The sequence below is a fragment of the Lithobates pipiens genome, unplaced genomic scaffold (genome assembly GCF_037356315.1).
Source record: "Lithobates pipiens isolate NorthernLeopardFrog02 unplaced genomic scaffold, aLitPip1_a1.2 Scaffold_23, whole genome shotgun sequence".
Taxonomy (NCBI): Eukaryota; Metazoa; Chordata; class Amphibia; order Anura; family Ranidae; genus Lithobates; species Lithobates pipiens.
The window spans coordinates 291,430,588-291,451,576 of record NW_027507785.1 but is presented as its reverse complement, the minus strand read 5'-3'; the positions used below and the strand labels follow the sequence as shown (position 1 = coordinate 291,451,576).

Genomic DNA, 20,989 nt, shown 5'->3' with positions numbered 1-20,989 from the left:
TAGAGATAAGTAAAAATGGAGAATTAAGGAGTAGGGGCCCAAATGCCATCAAAACTGCAAATGTCAGAGATGTTTATAAGATTGGAAAACTCCATCAAGACAGAAATCTCCACATTACATGCAGACCTGGGACAGCTGCTGACGTGGGTAGAGGAGACAGAAGGAAAAGTGGATAGGAAAGAACAGGAAATAAAAGAGTTAAAAAAACAAGTTAAAGATTTAAAAATAGGTCAAAGGAGAATGCTCTATAAACTGGAAGATCAGGAGAACCAAAGCAGAAGACAGAACTTAAAGTTGTTGTAAACCCTTACAACACACTTTGACCTACAGGTAAGCCTAGATTAAGGCTTACCTGTAGGTCCAAGAAATATCTCCTAAACCTATACGGTTTAGGAGATATTTGCCCGAAGACAGGCACTGCTGTCTACGGCGCATGCGCCGTAGACAGCGGCGCGCAGGCGCACTGAGCGCGGCATCTTCAACGACGGAGCTGCCGCGCGTGTCGGCTCCCGTGCGCATGCGCGGGAGTGACGTCATCGCGGCTTCGCCGAATGGCAGCGGCGGAGCTGCGAGACCCCACCGAGAAGATGGATGCGTCGGACTACAGGGGACAGCGGTGACTTCGCTGGCTCCTGTGTCAGGTCAGGTAAGTGACACATAATGGACTACTATGCGATGCATAGTAGTCCATTATGCTTTGCCTTTGCAGGGAATGAAAGAGGAAGTAAACCCATCAGGGTTTACTTCCTCTTTAAGGACCTGAGCATTACCAGAAGAAAGGGGAGAAGATCTGAAAAAAATAATGAATAAAATATTCAGTTGGCTATTAGATAAAAAGGAAGAGGATGACTTAAAGACAGAACGAGTCCACGGAATTAGAAAACCTCCAAACTTATCAGCAGATCTAGCCCGAGATGTTACTGTAAGATTCCAACTAGATGAAGAAAAAGCAAAAATCTGGGGGAAATTGAGAAGCCTACCCGCTTTAAACTATGAGAAAGTGGACCTCCAAGTTTTCACAGATCTATCCCCTGGCCAGAAGAAGACTTCTAAAACCTTTACTGGAACAAATGCGAATGAAGAACATAAAATATGTCAGAAGAAAGGTAGATCACCAAGACTAAGGTTCCCAGAGGACTTACAGGATTTCTGTAATCTACTGGATATGCAAGTCCCGGCCATCCCAGAGTGGTTAGAAGAAGGAAGACCTATGCAGAATGAAGAAGAACAATGGCAAAAAAATGCAAAGCGTTATAAGAAGGAGTTAAAAGAAAAAACAATTAGTAATAGGCCATAGAAGAGTGAGAGAAAACAGACTGGGCCAAAGCTGTACAGATCGAGGATGGAAGGAGAAATGGTTGGGGATGGAGAGGAAGTAAATAAAAGTGAATTGGTCGAGATGGCAATAGAGGAGGCTGGGGCCGCCTGCATGCTTCTGGCCCGACCTCCCTCCCCCTTTGGTTTGGGGGAGTCGGAGGGGGGGCATGGTCAGAGCCTCACCCCAAGATAAGAGAATTGTGGGTGGAAGTGAAAATCAGTTCCATCGATTAGTTCTGAGGCCGTGGGGGGGGGAGCAGAGGAGAAGAGGTACATCTGAGGAGAGAATAGGAGTAGTCTGTGGCAAAACCAGGACCCCCTACAGGTGCTATTAGCCCCTACCGGACACTCCCTACCTAAGTCAGGGTATTTCCAGATGGCTGACTAAGGCAATGAGGTGGTCAGAAAGGGGGGCAGGGAGCTTGGAGAATAAAAGATGACAGTAATACATTTTCTGACATATAATGTCCGAGGGTTAAATATTCCGACAAAGAGACATAGCATCTTAAAGAAGGTCAAACAGTATAAAGCAGGGGTGGTATTCCTGCAGGAGACGCATATCTGCCAGGAAACAAATGTGAAGCTATACTTAAAAGATTTACCAACATGGTACCACAGGGATTCGACAACAAGGAGGGCAAAGGGGGCAGCAATTGGAGTAGTCAGGGGAGTTCGGTTCATATTAGAGGAAAGGATGACAGACCCCAAAGGACGCTATCTCATTGGAGGTCATTGGAAAGTTAATGGAATTCAAAAAGGGAAATGTGATAATGACCGGAGACTTGAATTTTTGTATGGAGCCTAGCCCTAGAATCGATAGTATGTCTCGTGTACAGGGGACTAGGAATGTCCAGTTGAAAATGATAAAGCAGAAAATACATCAGTGTCAAATGTTAGACATATGGAGAGTGCAACACCCTAGGACAAAAGATTATACATTTAATGCCCCTGTACATGGGCCGTACTCTAGGATTGATTACATAATGGTAGAATACAGGTTTTTAGATCTGGTAATTGAAACAAATATAGAAATAACAACACTGTCAGACCATTCCCCAGTGATGATGAAAATAAAGGTACCAGTTGCTCAAAGAAGGCCCAATTAATGGAGATTAAATGAAGCATTAATACAAGATAAGAAAGATCAAGATATAATAAAAAAAAAAGAAATAGAACAATGCTTTATAATAAACGACATGAAGGAGATATCGGATGCCATCCCTTGGGAGGCTGATAAAGCCTACATTAGGGGCATCCTGATTGCTATAGCAGCTAGGAAAAAAAGGAAAGAATAAAAAACATGAAAATCTTAATAAAAGAAATATATGAATTAGAACAAGGACATAAAAAGCACAAAGGGTGAGATCCGGAGCTGTACCAGGCATTAGTGATAAAAAGAGACAAATTAAAAGATGTAATGGAACAGGAGACGAGAAGGGTATTTAATAGAATTTCAAAAGAAAGATATCAGTGGGGAAATAAAGCAGGTAAATATTTATTAAGATTACTAAAGAAAAATAAATCAGTAAACTACATGGAAAAAAATACAAAATAACAAAGGGGAAATGGTATATTCAACAAAAGAAATAGCGAAAGTGTTCCAGAAATATTATGGGGCGTTAAACTCAGTAAATCAAAAGGGACAGCAGGAAATAGAAAGAACAGAAAAGATAAAAGAATTTCTATAAAAAAAGCTAGGCTACCCCAAGTGATAGAGAGTAAGCTACCTACCTTAGAAAAACCCATAACAGAAGAGGATATCAACATAGCGTTAAAAGATTTGGCTGCGGGAAAAAGTCCAGGACCAGGTTTACGACTTATTATTTTAAAAAAGTTTAAAGAAATTTTAGTACCAAAATTATGTACATATATGAATGGACTGGGAACAAAATACTAGATGAGTAGGGAAGCCTTACTGGCATCAATAACAATCATTCCGAAGGAGGGGAAAGATAGTACTTTATGTTTAAGTTACAGACCAATATCTCTGCTGAGCGCAAATACAAAATTATTTGCGAAAGGATGAAAGATTTAATGACTGACCTTGTGCATAAGAAGCAGGTGGGTTTTACCCCAAGAAGAGAAGGAAGAGACAGAGGAGTGAGAACATTGCTCTTTCTTCATAAAAATTAGAAAGGGAGATACCCCAGGCCTACTCCTGTCGATAGATGCCGAAAAAGCATTTGACAGGGTAAATTGGGGATTTATGATGAACACACTGGAAACTATGGGAATGGGCCCTAGGATGATCCACTGGATCAAAGTACTATATAAACATCCTACTGTAACTGTAAAGATCAATGGAGTTGCATCCCCCCCTTTGAAATGTATATCGGGACGAGACAGGGGTGTCACCTCTCACCACTCCTATTTGTACTGTCACTGGAACCCCTCCTAACAACGATCCGAAATAACTCAGACATATGAGGCGTTAACATAGGGGAGGAGGAGCATAAGTTAGCGTCGTTTGCGGACGATGTGCTGTTTTATATCTCAAACCCTAGAATTATAATGCCTAACTTACTGAATATATTAAAATAAATATTATGGAGAATTATCAAATTTTAATATAAACCCCGCTAAAACAGAGATCATAAATATAAATATAATCAAACAGGAAGAACAGAGCTTACAGCAGGAATTTCTATTCCCATGGAGGAAGACGGAATTAAAATATCTAGCTAACAGCATCCTTAGGGAAAATATATCAAGCAAATTATATCCCATTATTAGATGAAATAAAAAAAATAGCAATAAGGCCCCTTTCGTGGAGAGGATGAATAAATACCCTAAAGATGGTAATATTACCTAAAATCATGTATAAGTTTCAAATGCTACTTACGATAAGGACGTTTTTGGATGTTTTCGCAGCAGCTGTTTTTGGCTTCAGACATTTTTTTCTAACTCTCCATCATGTTATCCTATGTGTCCATGCACACATAGGCTTTTATCAGCAGTTTTTGGCTTGGGCATTTTTTGGCTTTAAAAAACAAAAAAAACTAGTGTATTCTGAGAGGAGTTTTTCAGTTGTTTTCAGCCATAAAAACGCTCTGTCAAAAAACGCTGATAAATTTTTGATCCATTGAGAAAAAACTGCTAAAAAGTGCTAACGTGGGAAAAAACTTTAAACAATGCTAATAAACCCTAAACGATATTGCAAAACCGCTATTGCAAAAATGTTGAAAAACTTTAAAAAACTCACTGCAACGCTACTGTCGTTTTTATAACATTATTTTAACGTCTAGTTAACCAAGTTTATTTGGCAGAATAGGAAATCAAGAATTTCATTTTCGGTATTAAGTAAAGATGAAAAGCAAGGAGAATTAGTGGTACCAGATTTAAAAAAATATTATAACGCAGTGTTATCACGAGTAGTGGAATGGGCAAAAGAACAAAATGAAAAAAAGGTGGGTAAAATTGGAGAATACAATGAGTAATGCACGGTTATAGAAGATAATATGGATCCCACCACAATGTAGGGCACTAGGAGAGAACACACATATAATGACATGAAATGCACTTGGAATTTGGGATTCAATATAAAAACAAGGTAAATGGAAATATAATTCACCATTAATTCCACTGAAGGAAAACAATTATTTTACACCAGGGAAAGGGATAGTAGGTGGGAATTGGATAAAAAATGAAAATGCACAACTCAGAGATATAACAAAAAAGGGGAAAATATGCAAATTTCAAGAACTAAAACACAAAGCAGATTTGATGGTGGTTAATGAATGGCGGTATCTCCAGCTGAAGGATTTTGTTACGACTTTGCCCCAACCAATAAGATCAGGGGATGATGTAATGCCGCTGGAGTGATTATGTACAGCAGCAAATACAAGAAACAGCATATCCTGGATCTACAAAATCCTAATGGCAGCAGAGGGGCTGGAAGTCCCGCCATATATAAAAAAAAAAATGGCAGAAAGAATTGGGGACAGGAGGGAACAAGCCAAATATAGGAAAGGTATTAAAACTTACACACGGGAGGCTGAAAGGGGAGATGCCGTTGTAAACAGCATCTTCCTGTTCTGCCTAGCAACAAGTGACACTGATCTCTGCTCCATGTGATTGGAGCAGAGATCAGTGTTCACTAACACAAAGCCCAGCCCTAACAGTTAGTAACACGCCCCTAGGAACACTTATTGCGATTTTTTTTACCCCTGGAGTTTTTTACCTCTGGAGTTAATATTGTTTTATCCCTGGAGTTAATCCCCTTTTTAATGCATGCCAAGCAATGCATGCTTTGTTAGCAACAGCTTGGCATTGCACGCCATTGCTGAGCCTATCATCTACTAGGACCCCCAGGTCCTTTTCCATCCTAGATTCCCCGAGAGGTTTACTCCCTAGTAAGTAGATTGCATTCACATTTTTGCCACCCAAATGCATTAATTTACATTTTTCTACATTAAACACCATTTGGTATGTAGTTGCCCACCCCATTAATTTCCAAGGTTTCCACATCCTGCAGAGAAGTTATTGCCCTGCTTAGCTTAGTATCGTCCACAAATACAGAGATTGAGCTGTTTATTCCACCCTCCAGGTCGTTTATGAACAAATTAAAGCAGAATTGGTCCCAGCACAGAACCCTAATATTAAAAGTCAGCAGCTACAGTATTTACGTGGGTTTTAAAACCAGGCACATGTCTAGGGTCATAGCCCTGACTTTCCCTGGAGATTACAGCCAACTGACAGCTATGGAAGTAAAGCACAAGCTGTTCCTTACCTTGGCCATCCATGGTCATCTGATCGAGTCACAGTACGCTCTAATAGATGCTGCCTTCATGGTGGTACGATCGTCATCAATAAACGGATAGCTAGAAAAGAAAGTAAAAGGACTAAGTTGCTGGGGTTGGACGGCGGAAGCAGACACCAATATATACACAGTATAGGAAAATCTGGAGGTTTCTGCATCTAAAAGTTCCAACAAAAAAAAAATATTCACACAATTCAAGAAATGTGTTTGAAGACCGATTTCATGAACCAAACAGAAGATGGGTGACTCAGCATGCTGTGCAAATATGCAGCTGGCCTGACTCAAGGGTAGGACAAGTGAAGTAGATGCCTAAGGGCCTGAGCAGTTCTTAGAATGCGTAGCCACTTCAAAGTTTTACTTTGTAGACATGCTAAAGAGATCAGCTTGATGGAAATAATCTCATCAATATGTGTTTTTTTTTTTATTCTACGTATAATTTCTAAGAAGATAATTACTTATGCAGTTGTGCTTTCTACCTTGCAGTGTTGCACTTCACTGCTCACAATTATAATGCTGACTCACTAGAAACAATTCACTCCCTGTGCGGCTGATAACATAAGTTGCTGAAGCTGAACTCAAGGAATGATCTTTTTATTTTTATTTTTTTACATTGCCACAGATTGGTAAATCCTTCACATATCACATCCGGAGGGCCAGGGGGGATGCAGAAATTCACTGTAGTAGCCCGCACTGCAGACAGTCAGCGCTGTCCCTTCTGGGCGCTGCTAAAGTGACTTGCATAGTGAACACAGGAGGTCGCTTGCTCAGCATCTTAAACAAAGGCCCAGTTTATGGTCCTTCAGACTTTAGGGGGGACCTGACTGTGGTTATTGGGAGTAAAAAAATTACACAGTGTCTGTGGCTAGTAGAAAGAGGAACTGTGCCTCATAATGGGCATTAGTGATAGGAATTAAACTCTATTGTTGGCGTCAGGTAGAGGTATAGTGCCCCATCATCGGTGTCAGTGGGAGGAATAGCCCCCATTGTTGGTGTCAGTGGAAGGAATAGAGCCCCATCATTGGTGCCAGTTGGAGGAATAGTGCCCCATCGTTGGTGTCAGTGGGAGGAAAAGGTCCCCCATTGTTGATGTCAGTGGAAGGAAAAGAGCGACATTAATGGTGTCAGTGAAAGGAATAGAAACTGCTGGTACTGACGTCATTCCCAGACCCCCGGGGTTCCGTTTTAACTTTAGTGGAATACAGGCCGGATCTCTTGTCAACTGGTATAGTGGGGCGATTCACTGGGAATCAGGGCCACTGATAAGGCAGTACAATCAGTCCTGTTTTACTGGGCCCAGGCCCCCTCAGCTACACAGGGGGGCCCAGGGCCGATTTTTTCCTTTTTGCCTAAATAACTACATTTATTTTACTAGGCCACATCCTCACTCCTACTTGCTTACCTGGGCTTAAATTACATTTCCCTAGGCCCCATCAGGTAACAGAGGGGTCCAGAAGGTGGAAAGCAGAGGAGAGACTTTTTTTTTTCATTTTCGAGGTGTAGGTGGATAAAGTCAGTGCTGCTTTTCTGCTGCACCCTGGGGGAAGGTGGGGTGTAGGCGTGGTTGGGGGGGCCCCATCATAAGGCCTGTATGGGGGTCAATGATATCTAATGCCCTGTACACACGGTCGGACATTCCGACCACAAAATCCATCTGATTTTTTCCGACTAGTTTTGGTCGAAACTTGTGTTGCATACACACGGTCGCACAAAGTTGTCGGAAAATCCGATCATTCAGAACGAGGTGACATAAATCACGTACGACGGGACTATAAAGAGGCCAGTAGCCAATAGCGTTTGTCTCGTAATTTATTCTGAGCATGCGTGGTAATTTGTCCGTCGGAATTCTCTACCCACGATTGGAAAAAGTAAGATCGGATTTTGTTGTTGGAAAATTTTAGATGCAGCTCTCAAACTTTTTCCGTCAGAAATTCCGACGGAAAAAGTCCAATAGAGTCCACACACGATTGGATTTTCCAACCACATAATCCAATCGGACCTTTTCGGTCGGAATTTCCGACCGTGTGTATGTGGCACTGTTGAGAATGCTCATGCTATGTACATGTGCCTAACCATTGACGCACCTACAAATGTGAGTGCAATATTTTGTTTTATTCAAATAAAGATGAGTTCTTTTTTTAACATATTACACAATGAGTCCCTCTCTCTGTTCCCCTTTCTTATGAGCCAAGTATGTCAAAATTCCTTCGCATGAGTCACATACACCTGGATCTGGAGGATTAAGGAGAAAAGGCAAAGTCCCCCCATTGAAAGCATTTTTGACCTGGTGTTATTTAACGTAGGTCCATCTGTTCTGGTGAGTCCAGGCTGTCCAAAGGAGAGTGCACGGGGGGGATTTCATTTCAATTGATAAGCGGAACACTTTTAAATGTGGATCCCATTTATGAACTATTTGTTTTTATTTTTTATTTTTTTACATTTACTACTTTTTTGGTGAATGTGGACTGTCTATCTTCTTTTTTTTTTTTTTTTTGTATAGTGTTTATTGATATTATATAAAATATACAGTGCCTTGAAAAAGTATTCATACCCCTTGACATTTTCCACATTTTGTCATGTTACATCCAAAAAAACTAAATGTGTTTTACTGGGATTCAAATATCTGAAAAGTGTGGCATGCATTTGTATTCAGCCCCCTTTACTCTGATACCCCTAACTAAAATCTAGTGGAACCAATTGCCTTCAGAAGTCACCTAACTAGTAAATAAAGTTCACCTTGTATAATTTAATCTCCGTATAAATACAGCTCTTCTTTGGAGCCTTCAGAGGTTTGTTAGAGAATCTTAGTGAACAAGCAGCATCATGAAGGTAAGTCACAGCACAGGCAAGGCCTATATTACCAGGATGGCATCTGCTAGAGGGGTGGCTGAATGGCAGGGCAGAAGGCTAGAGAATAGAGGCTAGAGAATATAAGGAGAGAATAGAAGGTCTGCCATGGTAACTCCAGGGACCGGTGTAGAGTAGAGTTGCATGATTAATCGTTAAAGAATTGAGATTGCAATTTTACCCCCCCCCCCCCCCCCCCCATCTTAAAAAATTATTTCCTTGATTCAGTGCAGAGAGTTCTCTGCCCAAGTCGACAGCTGTCAAAAATAAATAAATAGATAAATAAATAAATAAATAAAAAACAGGCAGCCTGTCAAGTTTCTCACAACATCTCTTAGACCCTTTTCACACTGGAGGCATTTTTCAGGTGTTTTATCACTAAAAATAACGCCTGTAAAGCGCCTGAAGAAACCCTCATCTGCGATCCCAGTGTGAAAGCCTGAGTGCTTTCACACTGGAGTGGTACAGTGACAGAACTCCAAAAAAGTCCTGCAAGCAGCTTCTTTAACCACTTGCTTACTGGGCACTTAAACCCCCCTCAGTCCCAGACCAATTTTCAGCTTTCAGCGCTGATGCACTTTGAGTGACAATTGCGCGGGCATACAACACTGTACCCAAATGAAATTTTTATCATTTTTTTCCCACAAATAGAGCTTTCTTTTGGTGGTATTTAGTTACAGCTCGGAGTTTTATTTTTTGCTAAACAAACAAAAAAAGATGCAAAAAAAAAAAAAAAAAAATCATGTTTTAATAGTTTGTTATAAAATTTTGCAAACGGGTCATTTTTCTCCTTCATTGAAGTGCGCTGATTAGGCGGCACTGATAGGCTGCATTGGTGGGCACTGATGGGCTGCATTGGTGGGCACTGATGGGCTGCATTGGTGGGCACTGATAGGCTGCACTGGTGGGCACTGATAGGCATAGTTAAGGCGGCACTAATAGGCACAGATAAGGCGGCACCGATGGGCACAGATAAGGCGGCACTGATGGGCAAAGATGGGCACAGATAAGATGGCACGGATGGGTGGCACGGATAAGTGGCACGGATGGGTGGCACGGATGGGCACTGATAGGTACCACAGATAGATGGGACTGATGGGCACTGATAGGTGGCACTGATAGGTGGCTCTGATAGGTGGCACTGCTGGGCACTGATGGGCGGCACTGCTGGGCACTGATGGGCGGCACTGCTGGGCACTGATGGGCGGCACTGGGGTGCAGCACCTGAGGCAGATTTTGGGTGGCACTGTGGGTGGCACTGCTGGGTGGCACTGTGGGTGGCACTGTGGGCACTGCTGGGTGGCACTGTGGGCACTGCTGGGTGGCACTGTGGGCACTATGGGCACTGCTGGGTGGCACTGACAGGGGGGCACTTACTTTATTCAGGATGGCACTGCGGGTGGCAGGTGGGCACTGGCAGGGGGCAGGTGTCCTTTTATATTGCTGGCCGTGATCGGGACTGATGTCCCGAACACGGCCGCCGGCGATCGGCTTTTTTTTTTTCTCCTCGCGCTGTCAGCGCGAGGAGGAATACTAGCCGATTACCGGCTCCGTTTTATCACATGATCAGCTGTCATTGGCTGACAGCTGATCACGTGATAAGGGGTCGGGATCGACCCCTTACACGGATCGGTGATCAGGCGAGTCTCACGGACTCGCCGATCACAGAGCGCGCCGCGCGCGCCCCTCAGGGGGCGCGCAGGCCGCTCGTAACCAGGACTACGTCAATAGACGTAGTCCCGGAAATGTGGGTCCGCGCTATTGCCGTCATTTTGCAATAGCGCGGATCCCAAGTGGTTAAGCTGCTTTAGGAGCGGTGTATACACTGCTCCTAAAGCGCCCCTGCCCATTTAAATCAATGGGCAGCGCTGCCGAAGCGGCTACAAAGCGTCTTCGCAGCGGCACTTCACGGGCGCTTTTAACCCTTTTTTTGGCTAGAGGGGGGTAAAATTAAGGTAAAGCGCCGCTGAGATTAGCAGTGCTTTACCGCCGATGACCAGGCACTGGCAGGATCAAATTAATGAACTTCGGTCTGTAAATGAGGTCAGTTTAACCACTTAAAGACAAAACTTTTTTGACATTTGTTGCTTACAAGTTAAAATCATTTTTTTTGTTGGAAAATTACTTAAAACCCCTAAACGTTATATACAGTATCTCACAAAAGTGAGTACACACCTCACATTTTTGTTAATATTTTATTATTTCCTTTAATGTGACAGCACTGAAGAAATGACACTTTGCTACAATTTAAAGTAGTGAGTGTACAGCTTGTATAACAGTGTACATTTGCTGTCCCCTCAAAAAAACTCAACACAGCTATTAATGTCTAAACTGCTGTCAACAAAAGTGAATACAACCCTATGTGAATATGTCCAAATTGTACCCAATTAGCCATCTGCCTTCCCCAGTGTCATGTGACTCGTTAGTGTTACAAGGTCTCAGGTGTGAATGGGGAGAAGGGGTGTTAAATTTCGTGTTATCACTCTCACTCTCTCATACTGGTCACTGGAAGTTAAAGATGGCACCTCATGGCAAAGAACTGAAGGATTTGAAAAAAAGAATTGTTGTTCTACATAAAGATAGCCTAGGCTATTGGAAGATTGCCAAGACTATGAAACTGAGCTGCAGCACGGTGGCCAAGACCATTCAGCGGTTCAACCGGACAGGTTCCACTCAGAACAGGCCTTGCCATGGTCAACCAAAGAAGTTGAGTGCACATGCTCAGCATCATATCCAGAGGTTGTCTTTGGGAAATAGATGTATGAGTGCTGCCAGCATTGCTGCAGAGGTTGATGGGGTGGGGGGTCAGCCTGTCAGTGCACAGACCATACACCGCACACTGCATCAAATTGGTCTGCATGGCTGTCATCCCAGAAGGAAGCCTCTTCTAAAGATGATGCACAAAAAAGCCTGCAGTTTGCTGAAGACAAGCAGACTAAGGACATGGATTACTGGAACCATGTCCTGTGGTCTGATGAGACCAAGATAAACTTATTTGGTTCAGATGGTGTCAAGCGTGTGTGGGAGCAACCAAGTGAGGAGTACAAAGATTGTCTTGCCTACAGTCAAGCATGGTGGTGGGAGTGTCAGGGTCTGGGGCTGCATGAGTGCTGCCAGCACTGGGGATCTATGGTTCATCAAGGGAACCATGAATGCCAACATGTACTGTGACATACCGAAGCAGAGCATGATCCCCTCCCTTCAGAGACTGGGCCGCAGAGCAGTATTCCAACATGTTAACGACCCCAAACACACCTCCAAGATTTTTGCCTTGTTAAAGAAGCTGAGGGTAAAGGTGATGGACTGGCCAAGCATGTCTCCAGATCTAAACTATATTGAGCATCTGTGGGGCATCCTCAAACTGAAAGTGGAGCAGCACAAGGTCTCTAACAACCACCAGTTCTATGATGTCATCATGGAGGAGTGGAAGAGGACTCCAGTAGCAACCTGTGAATCTCTGGTGAACTCCATGCCCAAGAGGGTTAAGGCAGTGCTGTAAAATAATGGTGGCCACACAAAATATTGACACTTGGGCTCAATTTTGACATTTTCACTTAAGGGTGTACTCACTTTTGTTGGCAGCGGTGTAGACATTAATGGCTGTGTGTTGAGTTATTTATGAATGGACAGCAAATTGACACTGTTATACAAGCTGTACAATCACTACTTTACATTGTAGCAAAGTGTAATTTCTTCAGTGCTGTCACAGTATGTGTGCATATATATATATACACACATTTTAGCAGAGACCCTAGAGAATAAAATGGCGGTTGTTGCAATATTTGATGTCACACTGTATTTGTGCAGCGGTCTTTCAAATGCAAAAAAACTGAACAGTAACTTTAGCCAATTTTTTTTTTAATAATGTGAAATATGATGTTATGCAGCAAGAATCGTGAGAGAATCAAAAAAAAAAAGCAAAACAATTGTGATTCTCATTTTATCCGGAATCGTGCAGCTCTAGTGTAGAGTAATATCCCTATGCTTGTCCTCCTCACACTGGAACCTTTCCCCCAGTGCTAAATCTCTTTCCCTGACAAAGCGGGTTCCCGTCCCTACACTGACCACTCGCAGAATGTGTCCCAAATCTTTGCAGGGTCTCAGGGCCAAATCAAAAAGGCTGTCCCAACCAAAACGGCCACAAAAGGTCACCAGGGATCGTAGCGTCCAATCAGACAGCTGCTTTCCCGGTGAGGCCTACAGAGGCTTCAGAGGAACAATGTTCCTTTGAGTCTCTACGCCATCTACATAGTGGCAAGACACCACCTGCTGGATGGAGTGAGAACTACACCCCCCTACAGCCTTCACCCAGAGATACTGTGCAGAATAAAGCATAAAAAGTCAATAAGGTGAAAAGATCAGCTGCAGAAAGTCTATAGGCATTACAAGGTGACTCGTCTTTTGCCTTCTGCTTGCCATTTTTGGGCACAGTTTCCACAGTCCAGGTCCTCTTAAAGTGGAAGTAAACCCATCGATTTAAACAGTTAAAAAAAAAAGGCATGCCGGGAATGCTCACTGCACATTGGCTGTGCTCTCAGCCAAGCTATCAAACCATCCAATGGCTGGTGTCATAACGAATCACATGTGCAGCACCATAGCAGTTGAAGATTAAACAGAGGCAAAGATAGCAGCTTCTTTGGCTGAAAACGATAGGGGAGTTTACTTCCACTTTTTAAAGACAATTACAGTAATTCACAGAGAGTGCCCTCTAGTGGCCAATCTACAAACCTCGATACAAATGATACAATACCAAAAATATGAAGAACAAGCTTGTAAAAATGTGTCACACTTTAACACCTTCAAGACCACAATGTCCAGGTTAACGCTCTCAGAGAACATTAACGCTGAACTCCAGGTAAGATCTTAATTGCATTGGTCCAGCTTGGGCTGAATGGGCTGCTCTACATGCGACAAACGCACCAAAAGAAGCTCCCGCTCCTTCCAGGTGGTGAGCTTCGCTCTTTTCGTTTACTGTGAGTTTTGGCATGTGACAAAACACGCATTTCCTAGCCATGTTTGGCATCCCATCAGCAATTTCCTAGAATAGAATCCAAGGAGGGAGCCAAATTATTATAACATGGGGGAACTACTTGCGATAATCACCAGAGGACTCTGTAAGCACAATCATGTTTATTTTCTTTTTTCAAAAAATGGCTATACCATTTTGTATTTCGGTGCATGTTTCCTTAAAAAACAAAACAAAAAAAAACGAAACGCACTGGCCTAGACAAGTGTACGCGACACCACATTCCACTGAGATACAAAACACTTTTACACCGGAGAGGAAAAAATGTTCAGAAGGGAAAAATTCCCAATAAGTGCGAAATTCACATTTTTTCGGCTGTGTTTCTAGGTGGCAGGGGTGAGTTATGTCCCGTTAGCTCTCTCTAATAACAGAGACATTGAGTTCGGAAATTTGGACCACGCTCCGGGTAATCTTTATTTTTCCTTTCACTCCATTTCAAATGGTTTTCCTTAGACATTCCATTCGGCAGCGGAGAAAAGTCATTAATCTCTTGTCTGACACAAACATACATGGTACAGCAGACATACTTTCCACTGTTTGTGGACAGTCAGGGTTGTTTTAATAACCCTACAGGTGAAGCCAATGTAAAAATGCAGTTATATTCAGCAGGAATTCAGCTCCAGATTAGAAAAGGCAAATTCCAATTAAAGGGAAACTCCTTTTTTTTTAGTGAGCACACAGTTTGGATTTTGGCTTTAGATATACAAAAAAGTTGAACTCTAAACTCAAAAACTTTTGTGTAACCACTTCCCATCCTGCGTATAGTAATAGGATGACCGCAAGGTGGCTTTCTCATCCTGGGCGGCCGTCATATGACGTCCTCGGCTCCCGGGCCATCTAGGGGGTGCGCGCGCCCACCGCGTCACTCGGGAGCCAATGCGCATGCCCGGTGGCAGCAATGTCCGATGGGCACCCGTGATTGCTTGTCACAGAGCAGGGACATGGATCTGTGTGTGTAAACATGTCCTGTTAGGGGAGAGGAGACAGATTGTGTGTTCCTTGTATATAGGAACACCGATCGGTCACCTCCCCCAGTCAGTCTCCTCCCCCCACAGTTAGAATCACTCCCTAGGTAACATATTTAACCCCTTGATCGCTCCCTAGTGTTAACCCCTTCGCCTTCCTTATTCTAGGCTTACCTATAGGTAAAAGTGATGCTGGAGGGTTTACAACCACTTTAAAGAAAGCTAAAAAAATACTGGCTGGATCATCAGCTGAAATGAAAAAAAATGAAAAAAAATAAAACCAATGCAGCCACCACATATAAGGATTGGTAAGCTGCAATATAATAAATTTTTATTTTGGGGTTGAATGCCATTTGAATTTCACCTTGCCCATTAAAGTGGTTGTAAACCCCTTACAACCACTTTTAACTACAGGCACTATAGCTCTCCTGCACGGTTTAGGAGATATCCCTGTATTTGCATGTGCCAACGTCATGCAGCACATGCGCACTTACAAACGTGCCGTTGCTTCAGTTGTACTGTGCCGTTCCCGGCTGCTCCCGCACATGCGCAGGAGTGACGTCATTGTGGCTCCGGCCAATCACAGTGCCGGAGCCGTGATACCTGGAAGCAACCTCAGGAATAGATGTCGCCGGTCAGAGGGGGAGATGAGGATGGCTGTGGGGGCTTCGCTCTCGGGTAAGTAATTCATAATGAGCTAGTATGCTATGCATACTAGCTCATTATGCCTTTATCTTGCTGGGTGTTTTTTTTTATTAGATTTTTTCCAGTAGGGTTTACAATCACTTTAACGCCAAAACATTTTCTCAAAATGGCAACAAAAATTGCCTAAACATCCAGTTTTTCACCATAATTTAAACAAAGCAAGAATTCTCCATTTCACTCATTCCTAGTCAGTACATTTAGAGCCATGGACAAGAAGGGCAGACAAGCGGTTACCCTACTCTAGCAGTTCAGTTCTAGTGTATGGACCCAGGGTGGATGAAAAGTGCACACCAACAAAGATGCATCTACCAACAAAAATCCATAATTAGTGCAGCTATTTCAATAAGGACCTTGCTGGAAGGGATTGGCAGCCCATTCACATCTACACGTTTCGGGACAAACGCGCCAAACTGCGCAGTAAAAAAGCACGCAAAGCTCAACACCCGAAAAAGTGCGGGAACTTCTTTTAGAATGTTTGCTGTGCTTAGGACCGCCCATTCAAGTGAACAGGCTGCCCTATGCATGCCGTGCAAAAAAAAGACACCAAAAAAAACACGCATTGAAGTGACACACAGATGTGAATGGGGTCTTATAGAGTGGAATGTGCTACTGACCACAAGCAATCTGCAGCAAATACTTCTAAAAATGAGTTGAAAATGGCAGTAACTTTTTATTGTACTTCTATGCAGACACACGCACATGCCAGTTTTGGGTGAAAGTCAATTAACCTGCCAGTATGTTTTTGGAAAGTAGGAGGAAACGGAACACCTGGAGTACACCCACACAATTCAAGAGAATACAGAAACTGTGATACATATCAGAGATATGACCGGAGGTTACATTCTCCAGACTGGATTACATAACCCCAGAGTACATAATATTAGAGGCCCTCTTGTAAACTCAAGTGAAGATAAGCACCGGGCAGATATGGTGACCGTCTAAATAGAACTGTAGATGCTTTCATGATTTTTAAACATACAGTGCCTTGAAAAAGTATTCATACCCCTTGAAATTTTCCACTTTTTGTCATGTTACAATCAAAAACGTAAATGTATTTTATTGGGATTTTATGTGATAGACCAACACAAAGTGGCACATAATTGTGAAGTGGAAGGAAAATGATAAATGATTTTTCAAAATATTTTACAAATAAATATATGAAAAGTGTGGCGTGCATTTATATTCAGCCCCTCTGAGTCAATACTTTGTAGAACCACCTTTCACTGCAATTACAGCTCCAAGTCTTTTTGGGGATGTCTCTACCAGCTTTGCACATCTAGAGAGGGACATTTTTGCCCATTTTTCTTTTTAAAATAGCTCAAGCTCTGTCAGATTGGATGGAGAACGTCTGTGAACAGCAATTTTCAAGTCTTTCCACAGATTCTCAATTGGATTTTGGTCTGGACTGATTGGGCCATTCTAATACATGAATATGTTTTGATCTAAAACAGGGATGTCCAAACTTTTTTCAAAGAGGGCCAGATTTGATGAAGTGAACATGCGTGAGGGCCGACCATTTTGCCTGACATTCTTTGAACCATTAAAATTCAGTCTAAAGCCGCGTACACACGGGCGGACTGTTTGGCCTACTTAGTCCGCCGAAACACATTTCAGCGGACAGTCCGCTCGTGTGTGGGCTTCAGTGGACTTTTTCAGCGTGCAGTCTGGCGTACTAAGTATTTCGGAATTTCCGTAATATTGTCCGTCATACTTTGGTTTCAACGGACAATCCGCTCGTGAGTAGGCTAGTTCGACGGACTAAGAATGGCGCATGCTCAGAAAGGATTTACACGGCGGAAGGTTGCATTGCTGTGTATTGGACTTCCTATTTCTAGTCCCGTCGTATGTGCTGTACACGTCATCGCGCAAGCTTTCGACGGACTGTTTGTGCATCCGTGTGTGGTCAAGTCCGTTCATTCGAAAGTATGACGGACTGTCCGTCGGATTGTATGACAGACTAAGTAGGCCATACAATCCGCCCGTGTGTACGCGGCCTAAGTGTGTTCGTCCGAGCACTAATACACTGCCCAACAAGAATTCTCTTGCCTTTGTGGCAGTGTGTGGTGAAGAGATGAACTCAGTGTATTATTTGGATACACCGTATTTATTGGTGTATAACACGCACCTTCACATTAAGAGGGAAGCTTCAGGAAAAGAAAATAATTAAAATTTTAAATAAAAGAACTGTGAAGCAAAATAAGGGTCAGTGCCCATCTGCAGACCCACAATTGCCAGGAACGCAGCACCCACCATTGCCAGGAATGCAGCAGCCACCATTGCCAGGAATATACTCACCATTGCCAGGAATACAGCCCCACCATTGCCAGGAATGCAGCCCCACCATTGCCAGGAATGCAGCCACCATTGCTAGAAATTCACTCACTATTGCCGGGAATGCAGCCCCACCATTGCCGGGAATGCAGCCCCACCATTGCCAGGAATGCAGCCCCACCATTGCCAGGAATGCAGCCCCACCATTGCCGGGAATGCACCCACTATTGCTAGAAATGCAGCCCCACCATTGCCGGGAATGCAGCCCCACCATTGCCGGGAATGCACCTACTATTGCCAGGAATGCAGCCCCACCATTGCCGGGAATGCACCCACTATTGCCAGGAATGCAGCCCCACCATTGCCGGGAATGCACCCACTATTGCCAGGAATGCACCCACTATTGCCAGGAATGCAGCCACCATTGCCAGGAATGCAGCCACCATTACTATGAATTCACTCACCATTGCCAGGAATGCAGCCACCATTGCCAGAAATGCACCCACCATTGCCAGGAATGCAGCCCCACCATTGCCAGGAATGCAGCCCCACCATTGCCAGGAATTCACTCACCATTGCCAGGAATGCAGCCCCACAATTGCAATTGCCAGGAATGCAGCCACCATTACCATCAGTGCAGCCATGGAGGGCAGGACGAGCGCCAAAGACATCCTACAGGAGAATTTCCTGTTTACACAACGGCCCCTTTAAGAGAAAGTCCCGCCTCCTCTGATGGACAGAACAGTCGTCCAATGGCAGAGATGGGACTTCCTTTTACAGCTGCCGTGTAAACAGGAAATTCTCCTCCTGTGTGCACGGCACTCGTCCTGCCTTCTCCCTCCGAGGTAGCCGGACTATATATCTTTTGTGACCCCGGCGATGGGAGGCCACAAAAGATGTATATGTTTAAATAACCAGGCGGGCCGCTCAAAACCGGGCCGCGGGCCGCGATTGGCCCACGGGCCGGACTTTGGACATGCCTGATCTAAACCATTCCATTGTAGCTCTGGCTGTATGTTTAGGGTCGTTGTCCTGCTGGAAGGTGAACCTCCGCCCCAGTCTCATGTCTTTTGCAGACTCTAACAGGTTTTATTCTAAGATCACCCTGTATTTGGCTTCATCCATCTTCCCATCAACTCTGACCATCTTCCCTGTCCCTGGTGAAGAAAAGCCTCCCCACAACATAATGCTGCCACCACCATGTTTCACAGTGGGGATGATGTGTTTAGGGGGATATGCAGTTTTAGTTTTCTAACATACATAGCGTTTTGTTTTTAGACCAAAAAGTTACATTTTGGTCTCAATTGACCAGAGCATCTTCTTCCACGGTTGCTGTGTCCCCCACATGGCTTCTCACAAACTGTCTTATGGCTTTCTTTTTGCCACTCTTCCATAAAGGTCAGATTTGTAGAGTACATGACTAATAGTTATCCTGTGGACAGATTCTCCCACCTGAGCTGTGGATCTCTGCAGCTCCTCCAGAGTTACCATGGGCCTCTTGGCTGCTTCTCTAAATAATGCTCTCTTTGCCCGGCCTGTCAGTTTAGGTGGACGGCCATATCTTGATAGGTTTGCAGTTGTGCCATAGTCTTTCCATTTTCTGATGATGGATTGAACAGTGCTTCCTGAGATGTTCAAAGCTTTGCATTTTTTTTTTATAACCCAACCCTGCTTTAAACTTCTTCATAACTTTATCCCTGACCAGGCTGGTTTGTTCCTTGGCCTACGTGATGCTGTTTGTTCACTAAAGTTCTCTAACAAACCTCTGAGGGCTTCACAGAAGAGTTGTATTTATACCAAGATTAAATTAAACACAGGTGGACTCTATTTACTAATTAGGTGACTTGTGAAGGCAATTGGTTGCACTAGATTTTAATTAGGGGTATCGGAGTAAAGGGGGCTGAATACAAATGCACCCCACACTTTTCACATATTTATTTGTAAAAAAATTGGAAAACCATTTTCCTTCCACTTTACAATTATGTGCCACTTTGTGTTGGTCTATCACATAAAATACATTTACGTTTTTGGTTGTAACATGAAACAATGTGGAAAATTTTAAGGGGTAAGAATACTTTTTCAAGGCACTGTACATATAAAAGTAATCAATTTAATAAAAATACTTCTATTTATACTTGTAGCCATTTTTTTCAACATCTCATTCCAGTGAATACATGGGTGACGTTCTTTATACATGCAGGCTCTGCTGCCCATGTAGTAGTGCTGCCCAGTGTTGCTTTGTTGATCAGCTGTGGGTGGAGCCTACTTGCCCGTGCATGCAGGGGTACCTTTCGCATGGAGCACACTCATCAATGCCTGGGACTAGGCAGGCACTGTGGTCATGTGAAATTTCTAGCATTAAGGCAGCTCCCTGACACACTATTAGTTGTGTTCTGATAGGGGGATGGCCCGCCACCAGAACACTCTGATCAGTGCTCTCTGCTATTGGCTGAGACCGCTGATTAGGAGTCGGTTGGATGCTGGTTTTCCAGCATGCACGTCCGACAGAAGCCGGTCGAATGGCCAGCAACTGTCGGACAGACCAACATACACATGGGCAGAATGTCGGTATTTTTTCAAAACCAGCAAATGTCTCCCAATATTCTGCCTGTGTGTACGGGCTTCAAGGATGAGCCTTCACTGTGTGCAGCAAAACTAGAGTTCCTCTGAAAAGTGTCTTGTCCCATGTTACTACACACTGAATCTGATGTATGTTGCATTGGGAGGGACGTGCTGAGCTCACCCACAGTAACAGAATGGGGTCCTGCCGCACACCTACTATGGACCTCATTCATGCACTCATTAACTTCACTTTCCATACCTTGTGACCCAGGGGCGGATCCAGAGCCTAGTCTTGGGAGGGGCACTGCCAGAAAATTTTGCGTCAATTTCTTGGGGTAATGGCTGGTGTTAGCGCTTCATTCATCACAGCGTCATGATTAATATAGTGTCAGGATGATTGAAGCGCATTATTTCTATTATTACATTGTAATATAACATTTAATAGTTCAGCTCACCATAATGTAGAATCAGTGGGAGCCCTGAGCGTGTCACTTTTCACGTCGCCTGTCACCAGATGCAGCGTGTCACTTGCTACGTTGC

The 20,989-nt window shown here is 43.6% G+C and overlaps 1 protein-coding gene across 1 annotated transcript in view; it reads right to left on the bottom strand.

Annotated features, from left to right (window-relative positions):
* The window catches only part of DDAH1 (dimethylarginine dimethylaminohydrolase 1), a 289,072-nt gene that overhangs the window by 187,481 nt on the left and 80,602 nt on the right, over positions 1-20,989 (bottom strand). The window contains exon 3 of the mRNA XM_077450319.1: positions 6,047-6,137. Coding sequence (XP_077306445.1) covers positions 6,047-6,055 — 9 coding nt within the window. The 5' untranslated portion in view covers positions 6,056-6,137. The remainder of the gene's footprint in view (positions 1-6,046; positions 6,138-20,989) is intronic.